At 43.0% G+C, this 27,541-nt stretch overlaps 2 protein-coding genes across 2 annotated transcripts; both read right to left on the reverse strand.

Annotated features, from left to right (window-relative positions):
- Window positions 1-9,772: 9,772 nt before the first annotated feature.
- LOC113006837 (uncharacterized) lies at window positions 9,773-12,297 on the reverse strand. The gene is made up of 5 exons (XM_026143036.1): window positions 12,190-12,297; window positions 11,561-11,902; window positions 11,140-11,424; window positions 10,591-10,676; window positions 9,773-9,802 (listed from the first exon to the last, which is right to left on the reverse strand). Exons 1-5 carry the CDS (start codon window positions 12,242-12,244, stop codon window positions 9,785-9,787), a joined length of 786 nt encoding a protein of 261 aa, XP_025998821.1. The 5' UTR covers window positions 12,245-12,297; the 3' UTR covers window positions 9,773-9,784.
- Window positions 12,298-20,636: 8,339 nt separating this feature from the next.
- Window positions 20,637-27,216, reverse strand: LOC113006834 (uncharacterized). Its single transcript, XM_026143033.1, has 10 exons — window positions 27,114-27,216; window positions 26,581-26,919; window positions 26,425-26,471; window positions 26,193-26,334; window positions 25,929-26,024; window positions 23,679-23,765; window positions 23,564-23,592; window positions 23,354-23,410; window positions 21,232-21,294; window positions 20,637-21,048 (listed from the first exon to the last, which is right to left on the reverse strand). Exons 1-10 carry the CDS (start codon window positions 27,172-27,174, stop codon window positions 20,932-20,934), a joined length of 1,038 nt encoding a protein of 345 aa, XP_025998818.1. The 5' UTR covers window positions 27,175-27,216; the 3' UTR covers window positions 20,637-20,931.
- Window positions 27,217-27,541: the final 325 nt, after the last annotated feature.

Consider the following 27,541-nt stretch of genomic DNA (forward strand, 5'->3'; position numbering starts at 1 on the left):
ATATATATTGTACATATATTGTACTTGGTTTTTGTTACTTTTGTGCCACCTTGAAAAAACATTAAAGACAAAAAATAAATAAATAATAAAATAATGATCTAAATAAGCAATGTGTTTGATGATTTTAGTAGTAAACAGTTTATCATGATGTTACCTGTTTCCTCAACTGCCAAGATCTGATGCTTGAAGGTGAACTGCTGCATTTTTCCTGTGTCAGTATCCGTTACTTCACACACTATGTTATATCTTGATGGGTAAATATTGTGAGACTCCAGAAAGGACAGAGTGGTGGAGCAGTCAGTTTGTGCAATCCATGTTTGTTTGTTGTCTTTGTCCACATATTGACCCTTAATCTGCCACTTCACTGTGTGATGACACTCGTCAGATGTCGACACAGAGCAGGTTAAAATGACCTGATCCGTGTCCTCATGTTCAGTTACTGTCAAACATAATTTGTGACAAAAACGGCACAAATTAGTCATGTTATTTTGATAACTTGTACTGTTGTGAAATCTGTTTATGTTGTCCTAGTAAGGCTACTATGGGGGCAGCCACTAGAGGTCGCTAGAATACGGGTGTGTATATGTGTTTTCCAGAAATTGATGTAGCCACGTACACTGCTGCTACAATTCAATAAAAAGCGGTTCGTGCTTGAGAACCCTGTGTCTTATTGCCTCCGATCATGACATGGTGTCAGAATTGAGAACTTCACGCCGAGTTACACGAAGAAATGGCTAAATTTGGACCCCCGGAGCCGTTCGACTTTACACAGCCGGCAGAGTGGCCGATATGGCGGCTGAGATTCTCCCGTTTTCGAGTGGCGTCCAAGCTAGGGATGGAGAGCGGCGAAGTGCAGGTGACTCGCTTCTTTACTCCATGGGGAGAGATGCTGAACCAATATATGGCTCATTTGTGTTTCCTGCTGCTACGGTGGCCAGGCCAAGTCCGCAGTTTGAGTATGATCTGGTTATACAAAAGTTCGATGAGCACTTTGTCCTAAAGAGAAACGTTATTCACAAACGGAGCCAGAGGGCCAGGGAGACGGTCGAGGCTTTCGTGCGGAGCCTGTACGAGCTCGCGCAGCACTGCGAGTTCGGCGACAGTAAAGATGAGCAGATCCGGGATCGTATCGTCATTGGATTAATTGACAAAGATGTTTCACAAATCTCCAGCTCGAGGCAGACTTAACTCTGGATAGAGCCATTCAACTAGCACGCCAGAGTGAACAAGTCAACAGCAAAGTGCAGACCGAGTGGAAAGCACGGTGAATGAGGTGAAACAGAGGCATTATAACAGCATGAGAAGGAGTTACTACCAACCTCATTAGGTACGTGAGCAACAACATGGTGAGAGTAAACCAAAATGCCAAAGATGCAACAGGGTGCATGACAAAAGAGAAAACTGCCCAGCCCACAATAAAAGATGCAGAAAGTGCAATAAGTTGGGACACTTTGAAGTTGTATGCAAAACCAAAATGCTAAAAGAGGTCAGGGCTGAGTCTGTAGAGGACTCAGATGAGGATTCATTCTTCATAGGGGAGCTTTTCCTGGGAGCAGTAACTGAGCCAAAAACAACAGTCATCGAGGAGTCAGGCTCAGATGCCGACTGGGACATTGAGCTATTGGTAAATGGCAGTCCAGTTGATTTAAAAATTGATACAGGTGCAGACACCACTGTTATGACAGAAACTACCCTTAATAAGCTAAAGCAGAGACCCAAACTTATCCAGTGTAAGCCAACTGTGTACAGCCCTGGTGAAAAGTCAGGTGCATGGGTAAATTCCTTGCTACTACAGAGTACAAAGGCCAAAAGTACCAGTACTGGATTACAGTTATAAAAGGGCAATACGCAAGTAACCTACTGGGGAAGACAGTGGCAAAGCGCATGGGACTAGTCGCTAGAGTTAACAAAATCAGTAGTGACTTAACAGAGGATGTGTTCGGAGAAATTGACCTGCTGAACTGTGAACCTGTAAAAATCGAGCTGACCGAAGATGCAGTGCCGTACAGTGTAACCACCCCACGCCGGGTGCCTTTTCCTCTCCTCCCAAAAGTGGAAAAGGAAATAAAGCGCATGCTCAAACTTGGCATCATTGAGGAAGTCACCGAGCCAACAGACTGGTATGCACCAATGGTGCCTGCTCCAAAGCGCAACAAGGATGAGGTCAGGGTGTGTGTGGACTTAAAACGTTTGAATAAGGGAGTAAAGCGTGAACAGTACATCTTGCCCACATTGGATGACATAACTCCCAAGTTAGCAGGGGCTAAAGTTTTCTCCACTTTGGACGTCTCCAGTGGGTTCTGGCAAATACCACTGGATCCCAGCTGTCAAAAACTAACCACGTTCATAACTCCCATGGGCAGGCCCTTGGTGCCTTTGATCAACTCTTTGATAAAACGCCACTGAGATGTCAGAGACTGCTGATGCAACTGATGTGATTCAATGTCACTGCTGAGCATGTTCCCGGTAAACAGTCAGTGGTGGCGGATGCACTCTCCAGACAGCCACTGCACGGATGCTACCCGTCCGAGACAGACAGCCAGGTCAAGGCATATGTGAGCAATATAGTGACAAGCAAACCTATCAAGTCACATAAGTTGGAGGAAATTCGTAGAGCTACACAGAGGGACCCAGAGCTTCAAAAAGCAATCATCTTCATCAGACAAGGGTGGACAAGAATGGCAAAGAGCTCACCACTGCAAGGCTTTTATGCAGCCAGAAGCCACCTTTCAGAATCAGATGGTCTAGTGCTCTACCACGATCGCATTGTAATTCCCACAGCACTCAGACCCAGTGTCCTTGAGCAATTACATGAAGGCCACCAAGGACTAACTAAATGTAGAGAGCGCTCAAGATCAACAGTGTGGTGGCCCAACATTGGACTTCAAATGACACATAAGGTGAGGTCATGCAACTTTTGCAGAGAGCACAAGCCTACACAGCGACGGGAACCTCTCGTGACTACTCCTCTGCCCAATGGCCCCTGGCAAAGGATTGCAGCTGATTTTTGCGAGCTTGAGGGTAAGAACTTTCTTGTCGTTGTTGACTATTTTTCAAGAGACGTTGAGATTGCTTCCCTCACTACAACAACCAGCAGACAGGTCATTAACAAGCTTAAACACATGTTCGTTAGATGGGGCATCCAGTTAGAACTGGTCAGTGATAATGGGATGCAGTTCACATCATCAGAGTTCCAAGATTTCAAACTGAGTTATGGCTTCACCCACACTACGTCGAGCCCTCATTACCCCCAGTCAAATGGAGCTGCTGAAAGAGCTGTCCAAACGGCCAAGTACATTCTCAAACAGCCTGACCCCTGCTTAGCCTTAATGAGTTACCGCTCTACACCAATTGCAGCAACCGGTGCAAGCCCAGCTCAACTTATGACAGGACGTCAAATCCGCACCACCGTTCCAGTACTCGAAAAGACATTGCTGCCCAGTCCAGTCAATAGGGACACGGTGTGCCAAAGAGATGCTGCAGCTAAGGACTCTTACAGATTCTTCTACAACCGCAGACATTCAGCTCGTCCACTTCCTGAGCTTCTCCCAGGCCAGGATGTTGTAGTGAAGCTTGACGGGGAAAAGGGGTGGACGACTCCAGCCAAGGTCAACAGGAAGTCTAAGGAGCCGAGATCCTACTTGGTGGAGATGGCGAATGGAAATGTGACTCGCCGCAACAGACAACACCTTCAGCCTGTCCCAGGCACCGCTGATCCTGAGGAGCAGCAGCAGAGCACTGTTCCAGCTACTCCGACTACTCCAAATAAAGGGCCGGCTGCTTCCCAAGAACCACCAGTAAGGCAGGCATTGCCAATCCCTGTCCTGGGGTCTCCTCTCTGCCCTACCACACCTGTGAGAGTGACTTCCAGGGGGCGGGAGATTAAAGTACCTCTCAGATTCAGAGACTGAGGACTATCTCCTTTCTATGTTCTAAGGGCAGAATAATCCCTTATCAGGACTGAGGGTAGTCTACCCCTGTGGTGTCCTGCTTTCTGACAACACTGTTTTATGTTTAAAGTACTTTTGTTAAAGGGGGAGATGTTGTGAAATCTGTTTATCTTGTCCTAGTAAGGCTAGCCACTAGAGGTCGCTAGAATACGGGTGTGTATATGTGTTTTCCAGAAATTGATGTAGCCACGTACACTGCTGCTACAATTCAATAAAAAGCGGTTCGTGCTTGAGAACCCTGCGTCTTATTGCCTCCGATCATGACATGTACTCTACATGTCTAAAGGCTAATTTACACTATGGAGACCTACTCTCATTAACTGACACAGATTTAACAGTGTCTGTGAAGCTGGATTTAAGAAAAACATGTTTAAATTTTAAGTGTTTAGAACATTTTAGTTTAGTTTAGCACCATTTTGTGCCAGTGCAATAAATGTAATAAACCTAGTTACGTTTGGACTGTGATGCTGCTGTCAGGGTCCTGGGACTGGGCGACCCAGGATCCCTGAGCAGTTATGTATTATATTATTATTATTATTATTATTGTTGTGTATTTTGGTGTTGCTCCCCCTTCCCTGTGCTTGTGTATATGTGTGTGTGGGTGGCTGAGCACTTGTTTATAGGCGGCGTCAGGCCTGGAGGGTGTGGCCCTGCAAGGGGACTGGCCACACCCGAAGCCACACACCTGCTGCTGATCAGGCCTCGTCGGGGGAGCTACTTAAGAGAGTCTTGGAGCTCCCACCGACGCGGGATCATTGCTTGGGACTCCACGTTAGTTACCCAGTTTAGGTTTTGGTCGTGTAGTGTATGCCTGCCATTGTTCAGTGTCCTGACTGCTGCCGCTATTGTTTCCCGCAGGGGGAGCGTGGAGGGCTTAAGGAGCAGCGAGCACCGGGAGTGCAGACACGGGAGCAGAGAGCACTTGGAGGACACGACACGGGAGTCTGGGGAGAAACACGGGGATTTATTGTTGTTTGATATCACCCTCTGTAAATAAACACTGTCTATACGTAGAGCACCGCGCCTGGGTCCTCCTTCCCCACTCCTTCCACGGTGTGCCATGCCAGACCGTGACAGATGCATATAATATTGTACCTGTTTGGGTGTGCTTGGGAAAATAAACACAATCTTATTGCATAAAATAGTCCTGATTGCGTTTTGTGACGTAAACTGATTGTGGCGGTTAGTCAAAGTTTCTGATTTTAGCTTGTCAGTCCGGTTAAACACCTGTCACCTGACTCAAACAGGCTCTTTTACACACTGAACCCTGAACATTACAGCTAACAGGTGGATTTTCCATTTCACTGCAGCTAGCCAAACAACAAAAAAGCACTTACTGCTAAAGAGACTAATTGAGTGGATGTGTTGCTGCCAGGTCAGTACAACAGTGATCACCTTAGACTGCTTTTCAATTTTAGTGTCCTTGTTTTACACCGAGTTACTGGTCCTGTTACTAGTTAGCTAACAAAAATGAATTTGGAGCAACCAACCAGGTGACATCAGCTTCTGTACTGGCACAAGATGTCGCTGAACATGTTCTAAAAGCTTTACCCAACTAAAACACGTATTTCTTAAATCCAGTTTCACAAACGGTGTTAAATCTGTCTAATATAATAAATCTGTTTAATATTCTAAAAATAGTTTAAGTTGAAAAAATATTTTGATGTAAATACTCACCAGTAATGACAGAGAGAACAACCAGTGACTCACGTTCCCGAGCATCCTCAACTTGTGCTTCTTCTGATTTGTATTGTATACAGTAATAAAGACCAACATCCTCAACTGTGACGTTCTTTAGAACCAGAGAGCAGTTCGCTGTAACACTCAGTCTGTCTGATTTAGTTTCGCCAACCTGTCCAAGTCTGATCAGCTCTACTGTTGTTTTGTTTGTTGAACCAAAGACCCAAGTGGTGCCATCACAGTTATTCTGCTGATCTATCACATTTAGACAAGGCAGAGTGACGTCATCTCCAACTTTTATAAACATTGAGGTATCATTTTCTGATACTATTGTAAAAATTGAAGAGAGAAATCAAAAATAGATTAGAATATAGCACTTTTCAGAGTGAAGATCATTTTAGGTAAAGGTTTATGATAAAATTTTGATATTGTAATAATATAGATAATATTTAGTTTGACTGCTATTTAAATGTTTCCTGTATTCTTACCTGCAATCTGAATCATCAGCATCAGACATAAAAACATTTGAATCCATCTGAAATCATCCATCGTGCTTCTCTGTCTCACTTCTTTCTTATTCTCGATCTCAACTGTCACCGTCTCTGAACTGATGCATCTTTAAGACTGTTTGTACTTTCTGTCATTACTGACACTTCCTGACCACAGCCCTTACCAATATTATTTTATATTTTCTTTTGATGTCATGTTTTATAGATGGACTATATCATCTTTTTACATCTCTGAAATTCACGAAGGTGTTTTTTATAAAGTGAAATTATTATAAAGATAAATTATATTAACATTTACCAGATACTCATTGTGTACATTGCCAGAGTGTATTTGTGACCATGACATAATTGACACTCTGCAGAGAAGACTGAACAAGATGAATGTGTGAAGATTGTAAGTTAAGATAAATATTTGTGATAATGCGGTCCCTCTTTCTGTTTATTTTAGAAAGCACAAAGAACACAGAGCTGAAGATGTCATGGGCCTGGGTCTGGGGGCCCAGTGCTCATGTGTTATTTTTGGGTGTATTGAATATTATGACTTCTATTTGTCTTTCTGGATCATTTATGGTTGTTTGTTGGCGTAATATGCTCCTGGTCCCTTGTTTCCCTTTGTACACATTTGTGTGTGTGACAGCAGTGGCGTACGTGTTACACTAAGAACACAGTTAGTTCTCCAGCACATATGATCGTGTTTTTCAGTGACTCTCCTGTCTGAATGGTGAAGGTGTTTTTGTCGGCCGGTGGATGGGAATGTACTCACTGTTGCATCTCTTGTTTCCAGGAGAATTGCAGAAACATGTGGAGGGATCAGAACACTAATGTACATATCACCGAGGAGGAGAAACACCACGGACCTTAGAGGAAAATCACCGCACAGGAATTGGGCAGGGGTGCGTGAAGAACACACACACTGTGGATTGTTGCCACTGCTTTTTGGTCTTTTTTCATTGTAAATAAATCCACTGTCTTTATTCAGAAGTCCTGCATTTAGGTCCTCTTTTAACCAAGGTAAAACCAAGATAAATTATTTTAGTGGTCTGAGACTCGTGTATTTATTGTTAATCTGAGGTACTTCATTTCAGAGAAGGGAAGAGGAAGCGATTTGGTGTGAATGTGGTTACAACAGCAGCAAAGCTCTAGAGGTGCGAGACCGTTAGCACTGATCATATCAGTAAATTATCTCTACCAATCTTCAAACAGAATGAAACTGTGCCCTGTGGGGTAGGTTGGGAAAGGCAAACCTACACTCCACATTGGCCCCAGGTCAGTGGACTAAAACAGGCCCCCAGTAGTTTTTCCCCTTGGTGCTCCAAAAGCTGCCTAACCCACAAAATTCCCTCCCCCCCCCACACTGAAGGTTAGGCCATGCAGGCCCCACATCTCTTTTAACCTTTGTGGCCCTGTGACAGTTTTCTGTGGTAAACCTGGAGTGGGTTTGCTCATAATGTACCCATATAAGGGAAATTCATGAAGAAATTTGCAATAAGTGGAAATTACCATAAAGAGAAATGATAAGGTACAGCTGCCGTATTTCCCTGAAGGAGAGAGCACTTCACTTAGAGATGGAGAAAGATGTAAGAAAGACTGGAAAGGAGAGAAAGAACAATGGTTATATTTAAATGTAAAGTGAGTTAAACTAACTTTTATTTAATGGTTGCGTGAAAACAATCAGCAGTTTAGTGCAGGATAAATAGCCTATACAAAGAAGATTACTGGAGTTGTGAGTCATTCTTTTACCTCACACTGAGCCTCTACAACTAGTACTAGATTTTCCCAATGTGCCAAATCCCACTTTAACCAAATGGCTGTCCTCATTTTTCCCTTTAACTGTATTCCCGTTTCTATTATTATTTTATTATAGCTGGTAGAAATGTAAGCAAACTACTTTTCAGCTACTGTTTACTGAGTACATTTAAAATGCTGCACCTTTTCCATTTAACTTGATTAAAAGAAGTTGAGTCAGTACTTCAACATTTGCCAGGATGTTCTATAACACATGTATCTGCACTTTGATTTAAGTAAGGAATGTCTGTACTTCAGCCACCTCCAGCTGCTAGTCTCTCTGTCAGCCTCTCTCACCACACAACTTCCTGTTCTCTCACCTCAAGTCTCAGCTTGTTTCATTTCAGTAATTTACAGAACCATGAAGTATTGTGTCACAAATATATTAGGAGAGCATAAAAAGATCCACGTGCACAGAAACAGTCTTTATGTGGTTTATTAACGAATGTAAAAGAGAAACTGTGGTCAAGTAGGTCAAATGGGTAGATAGGTTTAGAGTGGAGCTAGAGAATAGGTATACATAGAAGAGAGTTAATTGTGAAACTTGTTTATTGGCTACCTATTTCTCGGTTTGTACATCCTCGACTCCTCTTCTTCTAAGTCTATTCAATCAAAGATGTGAGTGAAGGTCTGAACAGGATGTAATAAAACTCATACAAGTTCAAGACCTGAATATCCATAATATAAATCCATAATCAGAATATTGAAACACAAAACAACTATGTATATGGTCTTGATACATGCTCAATCAGATCATAGCGGTTTGAGGGGAACATGTTTCATCAAATATCTGAGTGACTGAAGAAGAGTAAAGAAGGATGAATGATGACACATTTCACCCACTGAAAGCAAAACACGCAGATGAGCTGAATCAACTTAATGGGAACGACTTACATTGAATAAACTTCTCTATTTTATACTATTTAATCTATAAAACTGGATGAGATGATACTGGTAATATAAAAGCCAAGTTGATCAGTTGAATCTGACTGAAGCAGCAGAAACCCCGATGTTTTCATAGTTAATTGTAACATCATCTTCATCTTGATCATAATGTATCTGTGGGACACAAACAAACAAAATAAAACATTTCGTAATGCGAGTTAAGACAAGTGCATTTTAATAGCTTCTGTATTGTCTCTGGTTTTTTATTTGTCTGTCTGCATGTCTTATTTTCAGTTGGCTTTTCATCAGGTTACTTCTTGTTTTATTTTGAAGGTTAGTTTGTCATGTCTCATTTGTGTCTGTGTTTTTGAGTTTTTGTTACCGCTGTGCAGCCGTGTTTGTTTAGTTGTCATATCTATTTTAACTTCTTTTGCTCTGCCACCTGCCGGTCTGCTTTAAGTTTGTCAGCTGCTGGGTCCAGCTTAACTATTCTACCACAGCTGTGAGATAAATATAGCTTTAGTAAAAATTTATAAGGAGAAGAGAGCATCAATAACTTTCCCAAAATGAACTCTCACATGCAGATTCACTGGCGTTCTAACCAATCACCCTCTAGTTTTAAATATAAGGAAACACAACTTGTGAATCCTCTGCTGTACCACATTTAACTCAAGAAATTTATAATAATCTCATGAACATCATGAACTACAGCTATTAGTAAATAACAAATGTCATAAAACAACCTTTAGGACTTTTGACTTTTATGTTGGATTACTATGTTTTTTTTACTTACTGTTTTATCCATCTTGGTCGTGTTCCCTAAAATGAGAAAAGGAAGTCAATTTCAGTCTAAAATAAAATTTCTAAATCATTCAAAGTTCTCATTATTAAATTTGCCTTTAGTTCTTGTCCATATGTTGACTGACACAGCAGTTATTAAAGTTGCTGCTAACCCCACAGAGACAATAATGGACCTCAAAGATACAGAAGAATCTGAAAAAAAGAATAAAAATGTCAACTTATTAAATATTAACCCCGATTTTTTTGTCCCCATGATAGAACAGAGAAAAACTGACTCATAGTGTGTTAAAACATTTATATTTCTTTTTATTCAATCATCTTCTGAAAGAGGGAGACCTCTGCACAGCCCAAACGCCAGTTGCAGGATCTCTAACAGTTTTAGCTCCACATATGTCTTATATGGTGTTATTTCTGTACTTTGCACATCACACAGTTTCAAACATTGCTTATATGGCAAAATTCCTCTTTTCTGTGTCTTATCTATTAATATGCCTGTGCACTAAAACTTCCTGTTTTTCAGTTTGGCTGAGCACTTAGTTTGTGAGTCAAAAGTGGCCTTGCTCTACAAGCCTTCATTATTAAAGTACATAAAACAATCTAATGAGCAGATACACATTAAAAATATCTCTCTATTTCTTAACATTAAATAATTTGTTTAAAGTTTTCTGTTCCTTTTAAATTCGGTCTTTTTAAAGATCCAAATGTTTACCTAACCCCTTGAAAGTATTTTAAAATATTCAGATGCTATTGTTTTTGTTGATAAATGCCAAGCACTTAAAAACATCTAAAGTTTGTGATTGCATAAGTTTTTGCACCTCATGAAATATTTTTTTTCAGTTTTTCTCCTCATGTAGTGCTTGTTTAGGTTCTTCATTTATCAAGTCTGGCACATTTTAATCTAAATTATTAAGTGTCAGAAAAATAATGAATAAAAGAAGGATTACTGATGATGATAAAAGAATATATTTATGGGTGACTACCTTGTGAATTATTATTGTTGTGGTTGTTTCTGAATTTGTGTTGCTTTCAGTTTTTCTGGATGGTGTCTTCGTTGATTTTGTGTCACCTGAATAAATGTATAATATAATTTAAAAAAAGACACAACTAAACGTTTTTGTGTTATAAATATAAGAAAAAAAACATTGTGGTAAAAAGAAACTTAAAATCAGTCAAATATATGTTTATGTGATTTTAATCACATTAACCTCCTAGGACCTGGCATCCACATATGTGGACACCACATTTTGGGTTATTTAGACCAAAATACTCAATTTTGCTCTACAAGGGCCTGATATCCACTTACGAGGACATTATACCGTTACTGTTATATCAAAATTTTAAACAAATCCTCATATGCGACTCTCATTTTCCTAGAAACAAAAATTAGGTAAAAAAAAAAAAAAATCTGGTAATTCTTTGTTTTTACATTCATCAGGTCCCAATATGCCCAAATATCAAAGAGAAATTAAAAATGCATGCCGTGAATGAGTTCGGGTCTTAGCAGGTTAAACAGTTGATCATAAACTCACCTGTTTCTTCACCTGTGAGCTGAGAAGTGAAGGTAAACAGCTGCACTCTTCTTGTGTTAGTGTCAGTCACTTCACATGCCAGTATGTTATATCTTGATGAGTAAAGAAAGTTTGACTCTGGAATGGACACCGTGGTGGAGCAAACAGTATGTGAAGTCACTGTTTGGTTGTTATTTTTGTCTACATCTTTACCTTTAATTTGCCACATCACTGTCTGATGACACTCTCCATGTGTCAGCACAGAGCAGTTTAGCGTCCCCTTATCAATGTCCTTATGTTCAGTCACTGGTGAATATAATGAGAGAAAAATGGGAAAAAAAAGAACTATAAGGAGAGAAAAACAGAGTAAATCAGAAAAAATTATCCTAATCAATGCTATTAAAACAGTTTGAGCTGAAGACATTTTGATGTAAATACTCACAGGTAATAACAGCGACATGAACAAAAGACTGATGAACCAGAGTGTGTTGAGATGGTGTTTCTTTGACTTTGTATTGTTGACAGTAATAAAGACCAACATCCTCGACTGTGAGCTTCTTTATAAGCAGAGAACAGTTCACTGTAACACTCAGTCTGTCTGATTGAGTTTTGGCTTCTTCACCAATCTGTCCAAGTGTGATCAGCTCTACTGTTCTTGGTTTGTTTGTTGAAGTAAAGATCCACGTAGTCCCATCACAGTTATTCTGCTCATTTATCACATTTAGACAAAGTAGAGTGACGTCATCTCCAACTTTCATAAAAATCGATGTTTCATTTACAGATACTGTTGAGAAGATTGAAGAGAAATATAAAAAATAAATTAGAATACAGAAGTTTTTACAGTCAGACTGAAGATCATTTCAGACACAAGTTTATAAATATGTCCCATGCTCCTCTAAAACAACAGAGCATGCTCAGCTCTCTTATTTGCTGTAAAGGTTATTCATTGTAATAATCGCTAACCTGTAAAGGTTAATGATTATTCTAGTGATCAAACCTTATTAGTAAGGTTTGATCACTAGAGTCAAAACTTAGTTTTACTTCTGTTTAAAATGTTTCCTGTATTCTTACCTGCAATCTGAATCATCAGACATAAAAACATTTGAATCCATCTGAATTCATCCATCGTGCTTCTCTGTCTCACTTCTTTCTTGTTCTCGATCTCGACTGTCACACCCTCTGAACTGTTGACTCTTTAAACTTGTTTCCTTGGAATAGTGAAGTGTCACTAATTCATCATAACTTGTGCAATTTCTGTTATTTTTGTTCTTTTTTTTCTTTATTTAGATTGAACAACAAAAAGAAGAAAAGGAAATTATGAACAACCAATGACTTACAGCGGGGCAAAAAAGTATTTAGTCAGCCACCGATTGTGCAAGTTCCCCCACCTAAAATGATGACAGAGGTCAGTAATTTGCACCAGAGGTACACTTCAACTGTGAGAGACAGAATGTGAAAAAAAAATCCATGAATCCACATGGTAGGATTTGTAAAGAATTTATTCGTAAATCAGGGTGGAAAATAAGTATTTGGTCAATAACAAAAATACAACTCAGTACTTTGTAACATAACCTTTGTTGGCAATAACAGAGGTCAAACGTTTACTATAGGTCTTTACCAGGTTTGCACACACAGTAGCTGGTATTTTGGCCCATTCCTCCATGCAGATCTTCTCGAGAGCAGTGATGTTTTGGGGCTGTCGCCGAGCAACACGGACTTTCAACTCCCGCCACAGATTTTCTATGGGGTTGAGGTCTGGAGACTGGCTAGGCCACTCCAGGACTTTCAAATGCTTCTTACGGAGCCACTCCTTTGTTGCCCGGGCGGTGTGTTTTGGATCATTGTCATGTTGGAAGACCCAGCCTCGTTTCATCTTCAAAGTTCTCACTGATGGAAGGAGGTTTTGGCTCAAAATCTCACGATACATGGCCCCATTCATTCTGTCCTTAACACGGATCAGTCGTCCTGTCCCCTTGGCAGAAAAACAGCCCCATAGCATGATGTTTCCACCCCCATGCTTCACAGTAGGTATGGTGTTCTTGGGATGCAACTCAGTATTCTTCTTCCTCCAAACACGACGAGTTGAGTTTATACCAAAAAGTTCTACTTTGGTTTCATCTGACCACATGACATTCTCCCAATCCTCTGCTGTATCATCCATGTGCTCTCTGGCAAACTTCAGACGGGCCTGGACATGCACTGGCTTCAGCAGCGGAACACGTCTGGCACTGCGGGATTTGATTCCCTGCCGTTGTAGTGTGTTACTGATGGTGACCTTTGTTACTTTGGTCCCAGCTCTCTGCAGGTCATTCACCAGGTCCCCCCGTGTGGTTCTGGGATCTTTGCTCACCGTTCTCATGATCATTTTGACCCCACGGGATGAGATCTTGCGTGGAGCCCCAGATCGAGGGAGATTATCAGTGGTCTTGTATGTCTTCCATTTTCTGATGATTGCTCCCACAGTTGATTTTTTCACACCAAGCTGCTTGCCTATTGTAGATTCACTCTTCCCAGTCTGGTGCAGGTCTACAATACTTTTCCTGGTGTCCTTCGAAAGCTCTTTGGTCTTGGCCATGGCGGAGTTTGGAGTCTGACTGTTTGAGGCTGTGGACAGGTGTCTTTTATACAGATGATGAGTTCAAACAGGTGCCATTCATACAGGTAACGAGTGGGGGACAGAAAAGCTTCTTACAGAAGACGTTACAGGTCTGTGAGAGCCAGAGATTTTCCTTGTTTGAGGTGACCAAATACTTATTTTCCACCCTAATTTACGAATAAATTCTTTACAAATCCTACCATGTGAATTCATGGATTTTTTTTTCACATTCTGTCTCTCACAGTTGAAGTGTACCTCTGGTGCAAATTACTGACCTCTGTCATCATTTTAAGTGGGGGAACTTGCACAATCAGTAGCTGACTAAATACTTTTTTGCCCCACTGTATAGAGCAAATGACACTAGTGGGAGGAGCTGTGTAGCGGATGGCGCAAAACTTCAGGATCCACCTACACAGAGTAGGCAAGAGCATTGTGACTCATCAGTAACATGTGACACTGTCATGTAGCAATAACATCTCTTCATACAGTGAACGCTTTATGGTATCAAAGTCTCCTAAACAGTGCTTGACCTCTGAACTGAGGTTTTACAACTCATGGTCTGTCCCACTGTTATCCAGATGCATCATCTAACATCTGTATGTTTTGTGAGTCTCATGCGTTCATATTTAGAAAACATATAAAAGAAGAAGTGGTTTGATTTCTGGGTGCAGTGTGTGATTTCACCATGTCCTCATCTGTAGGGTTTAAACTCAGTCCATGAATAACAGGAAGAGTCCTTTTACATCTGGAAGAAAACAGTCTCTATCGAGGAAGTCAAGTTTTTGTTAACACCCACCTAGAGATGATTTGTTTAGATAGTTTAATGCCATTACTTAATATTAGCTATACATGATCATTATCTAGAGTTATTATCCTTGTTAATCTTTAGAAATGTCTTTATGATGAGGCCAAGTTGAGGTATTTTCATCAGAATGTGGCAGCAAAAGCATCAGAGCTCTGGTGGTGTGACTCTATAATAACATGCAGACAATATCAAAAGCATAAATGGTTAACACTCTAAGTTATCTCTGACAGAGTTAAGACTAAGCTATACACCATGTTTGATAAATGTGCACATTTTATTGCCTTTATTTAATTATATTTTTGTATTGATTTAGCTTTTTAGAATACTACTACTAATATACTACTGTGTAAATTAGTTAACATCACCGTTTCTCTTGTGTTTGGGAGGCTTGTTCTGCCACTCAGATGTTTCTTTTTTCTAATGCTGTGTAAGATGCAGTTGAATTATATTTTTTCTTCATTAATGCCTCTGTTGGAGCTATGTGCCCTTTAGTAAATGCATTTTTTATATCACTAAATGATCAAGCCAGTTGCATATGTAGTTGGTGTGGTGATTCAGAAAGTGTCACAATCTTTAGATTGTAAAGAAATGTGTGGAAAATCATGACGTGTTTTGACCTGTGACGTAAGGTTTCGACACTCAATGTCTGTTCCACTATTTTATAATGTATATGCTCTATCATTTGCACTCTCTCACAATGAGTCACATACATTTATATTTAGAAAACACATAAAAGAAGAAGTGGTTTTAACACTGTGGGATCTCACCGAGTCCTGACTGATTTGAGGCTTCCACTTTGGTGGCCTCAGAATCTCATCTCTGCTTTTTGCAGATGATGAAGTGTGAAGTGGCCAGAATGAGATTTAGCAACTCTAAGTCCGAGACCGTGCTTCTCCACTGGACAAGGGTGGAGTGCCCACTCCAGGTCAGGGACAAGTTGCTGCCAAGTGGAGGAATTTAAGTACCTTGAGGTCTTGAGGACAGTGAGCAGAAGACTGACAGACAGATCTACAGTTGTTAGTAAACAACAGATATCAGAAACACAATCTTTTGATACCTGATGTTATTTTATAAAACCGTTTTGTTCCCTTAAATAAAAAAATAATAATGTCAGTTTCAAATGAAAACTTAACATAGACATATGAAGCATTTTTAACATAATAATATCTTTAAAATATAGCTGCATCTGTGTCTTTAGAGACATAACTAAAACAAAAATTGGATTGAGTTGTTGTTGTTTTTTTTGATGCATTTCTAAATTTTCACTCCAATTTCCCAGCCTGACTGAGCATTTGTGCTGCTAAAGCTCTGACAGCTCAAATGCTCATTCTGGTCCCACGAACGCCAAGAAAAGCCTTAGATGTTCATATTCATGCTGCTGTATTTCAGAGCTATTTTGGAGGCACAAAGCAAACCTACACTATATTACAAATGTGGTTTAAATGTTTTGGCTAATCAATGTAATGAAGTAAGACCTTAGTAGCACAAAATACGTCCATAAAGAAAGCAAATGGATTACAGAACAGAGACAGATCTTTATTTTATTGCTATTTTAGCTACAGAGAACTGAATGGTTTTTTGGATACATGTAGATATTGTAGCGGGTCGGGGCTGTTCGGGGTTCTGTTTGTACAGTGATGTTTTGTTTGTGTTGCCATGGTGACAGGTGACGCCCTCTCGCTGCGAAGGTGTGTCCTTCCGGGGGTCAGAGGGCGCCCTGTGTTGTTGTTGTTTTTCGCTGTGCTGTGGCCGCGCTGAGCATTAGCTAGCGGCAGTGTTTTCTGGAATTGTTAATAAATGGCTGTGCTCCCTGGCTAGCTCACGGAAGCAAGACCGAACGACACCTCCGTCTCCTCCTTTTCTGAGCTCGCCACATTGGTGTCAGAATTGGGATAGCTCACCCTCGCCATAATGGAGAGAGACATTCAGAGGCTGGAGCAAGCTGTCGAGGAGAACATTCCCCGCCTGGGAAACTGGCGATTGAAGAGAGAGTATGTGAGCGGCCATGTAAGTCCCCCGACATGTCCCGATGGCGCGAGTGCACCGCGGCGGCGGCCCATCGCGACAGATGCTAGGGCAATGCTTCATGGGCTACCTCTGTCGACCCGCACGCCGAGCCCCCAGCCACGAGCAGTTATGCCTACCACGCCAGTTAAGGTACCGAAATACAACGGGCTAACCCCGCTAGAGCCCTACCTCTCACAAGTGCGGCTGGCCACCAGACATAGTGGCTGGAGCGAAGAGGAGACTGCTACACACCTAGCGCTAGCATTAGAGGGAGATGCACTGCAGATACTCCTCGACCTAGCCCCGGCAGAGCAGCATGAGCTCCAGGCCCTCACCGCGACACTCGAGAGGCGATTCGGGCAGCGGCACTCCACTGATCAGAGCAGAGAGCAGCTGACCAACCAGAGCCGTCGACCGGGGGAGGCCTGGGCACCTTTGCAGCAGACGTGTTGCTGTATGCTCGTCGTGGCTACCCGGAGTTTCCAGCAGCAGCCCGTGAGGAGCTTAGCTTGCATGCTTTTCTGCGAGGACTTTTCCCAGAGCGACTACACCAACACGTCCGCCTGGCCATGCCTCAGACCCTCCGTGAGGCGCTCCTTGAGGCTGAAAGGGCCGAGCCAGTGCTCACCTCGCGACCTAACCAGCAGGTGCCCCCCCCCCCCAAACTACCCCCAAATCAGAGCCGCAGACTGCGACGGGGAGGGGGAGGTCGCCGAGATTTCCCAGCTGCAACCCTCGGTGCCCCGGAGGCGTCCTCGTCGACCGACCGCTGCTACCGGTGCGATGAGCCTGGCCACGTGGCGCGTCACTGCCCAGCACCAGCCCCGGAGACCAGAACTACGCAGCCTCAGGGAAACGAGGAGGGAGCGGTGTAGCGAGGGGACCACCACTCCAGCTTCCTGCCCCCCTCCAAGGACGATGCACAGTGGTGGGCCGAGTTGGGCACCTCAAAGGACTCTACCTGAGCTGCTGTGTTGAGGACCAGCCGTGCCAGGCCCTGGTGGACACGGGGTCTACCATTTCCCTGCTACGACCTGGCGTGCTCCCTGAAACATCTGGGCCACTGGTGAAGGGTTGGTTGCCCACGGACACCCAGCTGCTGACAGTGACGGGGGAGAAAACTGTTATGCGGGGGAAGAAACCGTTGCGGATCCGAGTGAAGGATCTAGAGCTGGTGCACGACTTCTGGCTCGCCGACATTCAAGACCAGTGCATCATTGGCCTGGATCTGCTGAGCCGCTGGAGGGCCTGCGTCGACACCGCGAAGCTAGCTGTCACTCTTGGCGCAGAGACTTTTGCCCTCCAGCCCGGCCAAAAGTAGGGAGTGGGGACCAGACGAGACAGGCGTCAGGCAGCTGCTGCTCAGCAGATTTCGGATGCCGGTGGCTCTGGGTCATCTTCACCCCCAGTCCCCAGATCTCCACTCGCCTCAGCCTCTCAGCCCGACAAACCTCCTTCGACCGAGACCATCGAGGCTGTCGATGACCTTTGGCAGCGCAGTTGCGTAGGCCTCAACGTCGACCAGCGCCAGCGGTTGAGGTGCCTCCTGGACGAGAATGTGGACATCTTTGCCGCCAGTGACAAGGACTGTAGGCAGATGAGTCTGGTCCAGCACACCATCGACACCGGCTCTGCTCAGCCCATCCGTCTGCGCCCACACCGGCTGCCCCTCTCAAAACGGCAGGTAGCGGAGGAGAAGATCCGTGAGATGGCTGCGGCTGGGGTGATCGAGCCGTCCAATAGCCTATGGGCGGTACCCGTGGTTCTGGTGGGGAAGAAGGATGGCAGCCCGAGGTTCTGTGTGGACTTTCGCCGTCTCAATGCAGTCACCAAGAAGGACTCGTACCCGCTGCCGCGGATCGACGAGGCCCTATTTACGTTACTGGCTCCAGTTGGTTCAGCTCCCTCGACCTACGCAGCGGTTACTGGCAGGTGGAGCTAGCCCCCGACGCAAGGCCTAAGACTGCATTCACCATTGGACAGGGGCTGTGGCAGTTCAGGGTCATGCCATTTGGGCTCTGCAATGCGCCAGCGACGTTTGAGAGGCTGATGGAGAGGGTGCTCGTGGATATCCCTCGTAGCCGCTGCATTGTGTACCTGGTGGTGCCCGGTGGTGACTTCGACAGTGCACTGTCTCACCTGAGAGAGGTCTTGAGTGCCATCCGACGAGTTGGGCTGCGGCTCAACCCCGCGAAATGCCGCCTGTTGGCGAGAGAGACCACGTTCTTGGGCCATGTGATCAGCGCTCGAGGTGTCGCCACTGACCCCGCAAAAGTGGCAGCGGTCCGGGACTGGCCGACTCCCTCGAACGTCCAAGAACTGCGGAACTTCCTGGGCCTAGCCTCCTACTACCGTCGGTTCATCAAAGGGTTCGCGACAATGGCCAGCCCCCTCCACCGCCTGACTGACAAGGGACAGCTGTTTGGCTGCGGGGATGCCTGTGCTGCGGCTTTTGCACAGCTGAAGGAGGCCCTCACCAGAGCCCCAGTCCTGGCCTACCCCGACGCCCGGCAACCTTTCATTGTGGACACTGATGCTAGCATTGTAGGGGTCGGGGCGGTCCTCTCCCAGCAGGATGAGGCTGGAGAACGGGTGGTGGCGTACTTCAGTCGTGCCTTGGGGTGAGCCGAGAGGAACTACTGCGTGACCCGGCGGGAGCTGCTGGCCGTGGTGCTAGTGGTGCGGCACTTCCAGCCATATCTGCATGGCTGCCGGTTCCTCCTGCACACTGACCATGCATCTCTGACTTGGCTCCTGAACTTCAAACACCCAGAAGGGCAGGTGGCCCGCTGGCTGGAGGTCCTTCAGGGCTATGACTTCGAGATCCAGCATTGGCCAGGTCGACAGCATGGCAACGCTGATGCCCTCTCCAGACGGCCCTGCGTAGCCGTCAAGTGCCGCTACTGCCTGCGACAGGAGGAGCGGGCCCAGGAGGTGCTGGGGGTGGCTACTGCTCAGGCCACAGCCGGCGGAAGGGGGTGGCTCCTGTTGACAGCACAGCAGCTGAAGCGGGAGCAGGAGGCCGACGCGACGCTGGTTCAGGTGGGGGCCTGAGATGGACTACTACAGGAGGCTGAGGGAGCGGCTGCAGGTGGTTCATGACTACACCCGCCAGGCCCAGGCCAATGACAGAAAAGAGCCTACGACACCAAGTGCCGAGGGGGGGGTTTCATGCCTGGCGACAAGGTTTGGGTGTACTGCCCAGTTCGCAAGAGAGGAGTGTCCCCCAAACTCTGCAGTCACTGGCAAGGGCCGGCGGAGGTCGTGGAGCGGCTAACTGACGTGGTGTACCGTATCCGCATGCTGGGCCCGGGGCGCATGGTGGTGTTGCACCGGGACAGGCTCTCACCGTACCGACCGCTCGCTCCGGCAGACGGCGGGGCAGAGGATGATGGTGGCACCCCATGTTCTGACCCGAGTGACTTTTCCCCTGCCGGTCGTGACTGGCCGGTGCGCCAAAAGAAGGCACCTGGACATTTGTAGGACTTTGTGTGGGGTAATGGGGTCGTCGGGGACGACTGACCCCTGAGGTGGGGGCTATGTAGCGGGTCGGGGCTGTTCGGGGTTCTGTTTGTACAGTGATGTTTTGTTTGTGTTGCCATGGTGACAGGTGACGCCCTCTCGCTGCGACGGTGTGTCCTTCCGGGGGTCAGAGGGCGCCCTGTGTTGTTGTTGTTTTTCGCTGTGCTGTGGCCGCGCTGAGCATTAGCTAGCGGCAGTGTTTTCTGGAATTGTTAATAAACGGCTGTGCTCCCTGGCTAGCTCACGGAAGCAAGACCGAACGACACCTCCATCTCCTCCTTTTCTGAGCTCGCCACAATATTGATACTTGCTTTAAGTTATGGAAAAATACTGGTTCAGCTTTATACAATGAAATGTTTAAAATGTCTTGAGAGACAAAGAGAGAAAGAGACATTTATTTACACAGTTGTGTGCTAACCTAAAAAAGGAAACATAAACATGAATATCTGGTGTAATAATTGTGTTCTCTGTTCACCCAGCCGTCTTTTAGAGATTCTGAGCAGTTCATAGTCATGTAAAAGTAGCAACGAAACCAACTGTATTTTCATAAAATTGTAAAAAACGATAATTTTTTAATTTAGGTGTTGATGTTTCTTTGGTTGGGGGGGGGGGGGGGGGGGCACGGGTTGCCTGTGGGGGTTTCAGCTCGGCACTCTTCCAATAACCAGCATTTTATTAAATCTCTTGGAAACATTAAGCTCAACATCCATGAAAACAACATTAAGACAACCTTGTGAAGCAATCTAGCTACAAACAGCAATAACTTAATTAGCATGTTGCTATCACACTGCCTCAAGTCAAAACCAAAATGTCCTTTTCATTAAATACGAGTCCTTTATTCGACTGCTTCATTAAATACGAGTCCTTCCTCCAACTGTGTGAGCTATGTGATTGCAACATTGACAGTAGAATAGAGGTTGCTGGGATCAGCAGTGGATGCAGAGGATGGAGCATTCACCATGCTGTAGGTCACAGTATCGCCTTCACCATCACGATGAACCTGAAAAACAAAAGGAATTTGTATGATACATAAACTAACATGAATAAATGAATAACGTTGAAGTCCTCAGTGCCTTATTTTGCAATTTTGATGAAAGTAATCTGAAGCCTATCAAAAATGTAATAGCTTCTTCCTCTGCACATATTCAACATTAATCATATTAGACAGTCTTTGCCAGCTTACCTGGGTTTTACTGTTGCTATTCTTGGTGTAGCTGATGGTGGCATAGGAAACTTCAGGCTCCACCTACACAATGAAAAAAAAACAGCAGAACATGCTGTCACCTCACTAATATGTGTGATGCTGTGTCACGTAATAATAACAACTCTTCATCTGCTGAACACTTCAAAACTCTTTAACTACCTTGAATGTCATATGCAGTGTTGGGAAGGTTACTTTTAAAATGTATTCCATTACAGAATACAGAATAAATGCCCCAAAATGTATTCTGTAACGTATTCCGTTACGTTACTCAATGACAGTAACCTATTCTGAATACTTTGGATTACTTAATATATTATCATGCTTTTTACAACAACGTGAATGTACTATTGCTGTGTGATTTATTACCATTACTGAAGGTCCGCGGCTCCGAACCTTAGTAAAGGGACCTCTGACTAATACGGCGGGGTCCGTGTTGGGCTTTTAGCCGAAAAATAGCTTTACTTTGTTGTGTGGGTCAACTTTTCTTGCGAGAGACAGAGAAAGGCGTTGAAAGGCTGCTCCAAAGGAACTTATTGTTTTCGGAGGAGAACACGGTGTACAGTCGAGTCTTAATAGCTTACTTACAACTGGGCTCCTCAGGCACTCTTCTTGGCTGCAGTGGTTATTATTATATTTACATGCTTCCAGCTCCCGTTTTTTCTCGATGACAACTCGTACCTTTCCACTCCCCTTTTTCTCCCTCCTCTTGCTCACAGACACGGGTATAACGGGTATGGCAGTCCATTCTCCCTGCAACACGGACTATACTGCCCATGATGCTACATTCTTTTGAGCTATTCTTGTAGCATTCTGCCTGTTAGCTTAGCACAACAACAACAACAGCAAAAAGGTGCTCTCTCACCCAGGAAACACACAGCCGCGCGAGAGATAGAGCGTCGCCCTGTAACCATGGCAACCGTAACGCTGCCGCCTGGAACAACAGAACGTAGCTGTCAAACAAAACCCAAACAGTCCTGACCCGCGACAATATGAAACAGGAAAGTACCGCAGTGTAATCCATTTATTTCAACAAAATAACTGTATTCTAAATACCACCTTTTTAAACGGTAACTGTAACGGAATACAGTTACTCATATTTTGTATTTTAAATACGTAACGGCGGTACATGTATTCCGTTACTCCCCAACACTGGTCAAATTCTTTTATATACTTTTAAAATCTTAAATAACTTGGCACCCAGTTATTTGATTGACCTTCTTAATCTATATATCCCTACAAGGGCACTCAGATCCTCTAATCAGGGGCTTCTAATGCAACCAATGTCTCGATTAAAGACGAAGGGGGATCGGGCCTTTGCTTTCGCTGCACCAAAACTCTGGAACAGCCTACCGGTTGATGTCCGTGTGTCGGAAACTATCCAATCTTTTAAATCTCGGTTAAAAACCCATCTGTTTAAGCTCGCTTTTCAAACTACTTAGCTTAATTTTCCCTGATTCATGTCTGTTCTTATATTATTATTTTATAATTTTATTCTTTGTTAACTGTTTTCTCCTGTTGTAAATTGCAAGTATGGTTCGTTTGTGAAGCACTTTGTTGTACTTGTGACTTTTAAATGTGCTATAGAAATAAAATTGAAATTGGAATTGAAATATGAGGTGGCATATTGTGGTGACCTGCTCTACCTCCTGTAGCTACAGGAGGTAGAGCAGGTCACCTGTTGATTGTAAGGTTGGTGGTTCGATCCCTGTCTCCTCCAGTCTGCATGCCAAGTATCTTTGGGCAAGATACTAACCCCAAGTTGCTCTCTGATGTATCCATCGGAGTATGAATGTGTAAGAATGTAGTTAGGAAGCACTCAGTTTAGAGAATGCATGGGTGTGAATGTGGTATGTTGTATAGAGCACTTTGAGTACTCTGGGAGAGTAAAAAAGCGCTATATAAGAATCAGTCCATGTAAACTGTCTCAAAATGTTATTTTTGCATTAAAACTGCTGTTCAGTGTTGAAACTGCTGTTCAGTTGCATCATCTTACTTCCTTATCCTTTCTATAGCTCCAATGTTTCTTATGCATTTATATTTAGAGAAAACATTAAAGACAAAGTGGTTTACACTTTGCTCTGGGTGTAGTGTGTGATCTCACCAAGTCCTGAATGGTTTGAGGAGCAGATTGAGTCTCTGTGGGCTTCAAACTCAGTCCCTGAAAAAGAAGACATAGTCCAGTTACATCTGGAGGAAAACTGTCTCTGTGATGCTAGTTTAGCTCGAGGTTAAGGCACCTCAATGATAAGCTGACATATTGCTTATTTAATGTAAGTTGAACAAACACTTAATTATGTATATTAAAACTCACAGCATTTTCATACTTCTGTGTTTTGTTTCCTGAAAAGACAAAAATATTCACTGTAAAACTCCACATTTGTCAAACCCTCTTGATCTATAAAAGTTTTATCTGTAAATGTTCTCACCCTTATTTTTCTTCCATCTGATGACAAACACAGCTGTTATTACCAATATAACCAAACCAACAGCTCCAGTGATGTACAATGAAAGAGCTGAAATAAAAAGTATATAATGAAACATAAAAACATATTTGGATGAAAGTTCTTACAAATGTTTGAAAAACTTTTCATGCAGCTTAATTGCATACAAAATGCGGTTAAAGTGACATGCTATATATGCACAATAACTTGATGAGAGTTGATGAGAAAAACATGAACTGCATGAAGGTTTAAATTCAGACGTGACTTTATAGGCAGAAACTGTCCGACTACATAAATACTAGGGGTGCAACGATATTCGTATCGATATTGAACCGTTCGATACAGTGCTTTCGGTTCGGTACACATATGTATCGAACAATACAACATTTGTAATTTATTTTATCAACTTTCCTTCTGACGATGCTGTCTGTGTTGAGCGCTCAGTGAATCTGTGTTCGACTACTCCGCCTAGCCTGCACTGTCGAGCGCAGATCCACTGAGCGCTCAACGCAAACAGCATAGTCAGAAGGAAGAGCGCAGGGCAAGCTAGCGAGACAGAAGTTAAGCTCTCCTTGCAACAGGCAAATTGAACCTCATTCAGATCTGGCGTTTGGAATTATTTTGGTTTTCATGTGACGTATGACCCTGAAGGTAAGCGAGTCATGGACTAAAGTAAAACAGTATGTTGGATGTGCCATGCAATGCTCAATTACATTGGTGTGAACTAGTGTGTTAGCGCCGTTAGCTCGTTAACGTGTTGGCCGTCTAGCCCCATGCACGGAGCGATCGGCGGTAGCTCGTTAACGGAGATTTGCCGTGTTGTGGCGTTAAGGTCATTTCAACGAGATTAACCTGAAAGCACTAGTGGGAACACAACGAATATGACTGCACATTTACGCCGACATCATCCTAGTGCAAAGACAAGTGGAAGCAGACAAAAAAAAGCAAGCATGCTACTAACTTTAGCCGAGTCATTTAGACAGCTGTTAGCACATGATTCTCCTTATGCTGCTGAGAATATAGCCCAGAAGAAGCGGATAGTATAGCTTTTATTTTGGAAAGAGCCATTTCTCTGTAATAAACTCTCTTTTCCAAAGATGAGTGATTCCTCAATCAGATACAGGGCTTGCAATATCGCTAGCCCGACGTCCCGGAGCTAGCGATTTTTTTCAGTCGGGCTGCCAAAATCTATCTCTTCCCTGCCCGTCGGGCTATTGTAGGAAGGAAAAATATATGTCAATGCTTTTGCATTCTTTCAGAAATGTAGCTGGGTAATTATGTCATTGGCATCGGTGAGCCACTGTCAATATGTGACATATTGAAGTCGCGTTTGAATTTGCGCTTGTTTTTTTGCTTTCACTTTGCAATCGTGCGAACTGTGTATAGAGAGCGACAGCACTGATCTGTGAGTGATGATAATTTGTGCACCAATTCCTCTGACATCGTCTTATTAATCGTTAGCTTACTATGCAAACATGACAAGTGAAATCTCCCGCAGCAAGCTTAAACATGTGAGAGGTTGATCGCGCAGAGAATCGCTGAGCTTATGTGAGTGCGTGTGTAAAAGCATTTCAGTTCTGCTGAGCCAAATAAGACAGGTCAGGGTGAAGAAGTGACAGCCAAAGAAAAGCTTACCACAAAACGGAGAAGTTATGACAAATCAGACTATAAGGCAAAAAGAAAGTGCAGCTTTATGGTTTCATGGACAAAAGAATTTCTGTGGCTGCAATATGATGAGCTAAATAACCAGGGCTGCACATAAGTGGTCCGCAGGTGCGCATTCGCTGTCAAAATAAAAAACACGCACAAGGGTTAGGGTTAAATTTAAAAACTGTACTTTTGAGTTAAAATATATATTTATAATTTTAATAAATGACAAATTAAAAATGCATGAAATTTTTTTTTGTATCGAAAAAATATCGAACCGTGACACCAAAGTATCGAACCGAACCGAACCGTGAATTTTGTGTATCGTTGCACCCCTAATAAATACATCTCCACTACATCACATCTCCAATGACTACAAAGATATTCAGAAGTGAATCAATCACTGAACTGCAAAAATCAATCATTTTCTGCTTCCTGTAAGATAAGAGGCTTATTTTGGATGTCTCTAATGTAATGGAACAAAATGGAAAATAAATATTTAAAAACAAAAGTTTAAAAGTCTTCTTAAAGCTCCAAACAAACAGATATTTTTGATGAATGTAGTCAGCTTAATCATCATAATCTAACCTGTAATGGAAGGACTACTTTTTGTTATTGTGGTTGTTTCTGGTGTTGTGTCGCTTTCAGATTTACTGTTCATTTTTGTTGTTGTTTTTGGGTCAACTGAATAAATGAAAAAATAGGGGAAAAGCATGTTCAAAATTTGTTTCATAGTGTGCTTTATATGTTTTATATAGAACAACATTTTTTCTGCTTAAAATGTTACATTTTTCTATCACATAAATATTTAAGGTGATTTTAGTCATTTTAAACATTTGATCAGGATCTCACCTGTTTCCTCACCTGAGGGCTGTGAGCTAAACACCTGTACTCTTCCTGATTTAGTATCAGTCACCTCACACTTGAGTATTTCATCCCTTGATGAGTATAAATAATTATTCTTCAGAACAGACACAGTAGTGGAGCAGTGAGTCTGTGAAATCACAATTTCTTTGTTCTCTTTGTCCACATCTTGACCTTTAAGCAGCCATTTCAATGTGTGACAACACTGTTCATTTCTCACCACAGAGCAGCTTAACGTCACCTTCTCAGTGTCCTTATGTTCAGTCACTGGCAACGATGGAGACAAAGACAGCTCAAATTAGTCAAGTTATCTTAATAACTATGATTGTTGTCATGTTTGAGAACAGTATGAAAATATTTTGATGTAAATACTCACAGGTAATAACAGAGAGATCAACCAAAGACTGATGAACCAGAGTGTCCTCAGCTCGTGTTTTTCCTAGTTTGTATTGTTGACAGGAATAAAGACCAACATCCTCGACTGTGAGCTTCTTTATAAGCAGAGAACAGTTCACTGTAACACTCAGTCTGTCTGATTTAGTTTTGACTTTTTCACTAATCTGTCCAAGTGTGATCAGCTCTACTGTTGGTTTGCTTGTTGAAGTAAAGATCCAAGTAGTCCCATCACAGTTATTCTGCTCATCTATCACATTTAGACAAGGCAGAGTGACGTCATCTCCAACTTTCATAAAAATGGATGTTTCATTTACAGATACTGTTGAGAAGATTAAAGAGAAATGTGAAAAATAAATTAGAATAAAGAATTTTTTACAGTCAGACTGAAGATCATTTGAGATACATTTCTAAATAGAGCATGCTCAGCTGTCTTGTTTACTGTAAAGTTAGTGTTGGCAATAATACTGAAAACATTTATTTTAACTGCTATTAAAATGTTTCCTGTATTCTTACCTGCGATCTGAATCATCAGCATCCGACATAAAAACATTTGAATCCATCTGAATTCACCCATCGTGCTTCTCTGTCTCACTTCTTTTTTGTTCTCACTCTCGACTGTCACACCCTCTGAACTGATGAGTACTTAAAACTTTTGTACTTCCTGTCAGTAGCGAGATTTCACTTCCTCAGCAAAATGTCTTTAGTTCTCTTTTTTCCTGAAGTCTACATTTCATAAATGAGTATCTCACTCTTTGTATGAAATTCATGATGTAATTTTTTTTATACAAAGTGACGTTATATTTATATTTAGCAGATGCTCATTGTGTCCATTCCCACAGTGTATTTATAACAATGATGTGTATGGCACATCATTGTTATAAAGATTTTTTGGTGAAGGTGAGAAATGTATTTCTTCAACAGTTAAAAGGTCAAACTCCTTA

This window comes from Astatotilapia calliptera, chromosome 15 (assembly GCF_900246225.1).
Source record: "Astatotilapia calliptera chromosome 15, fAstCal1.2, whole genome shotgun sequence".
Classification (NCBI taxonomy): domain Eukaryota; kingdom Metazoa; phylum Chordata; class Actinopteri; order Cichliformes; family Cichlidae; genus Astatotilapia; species Astatotilapia calliptera.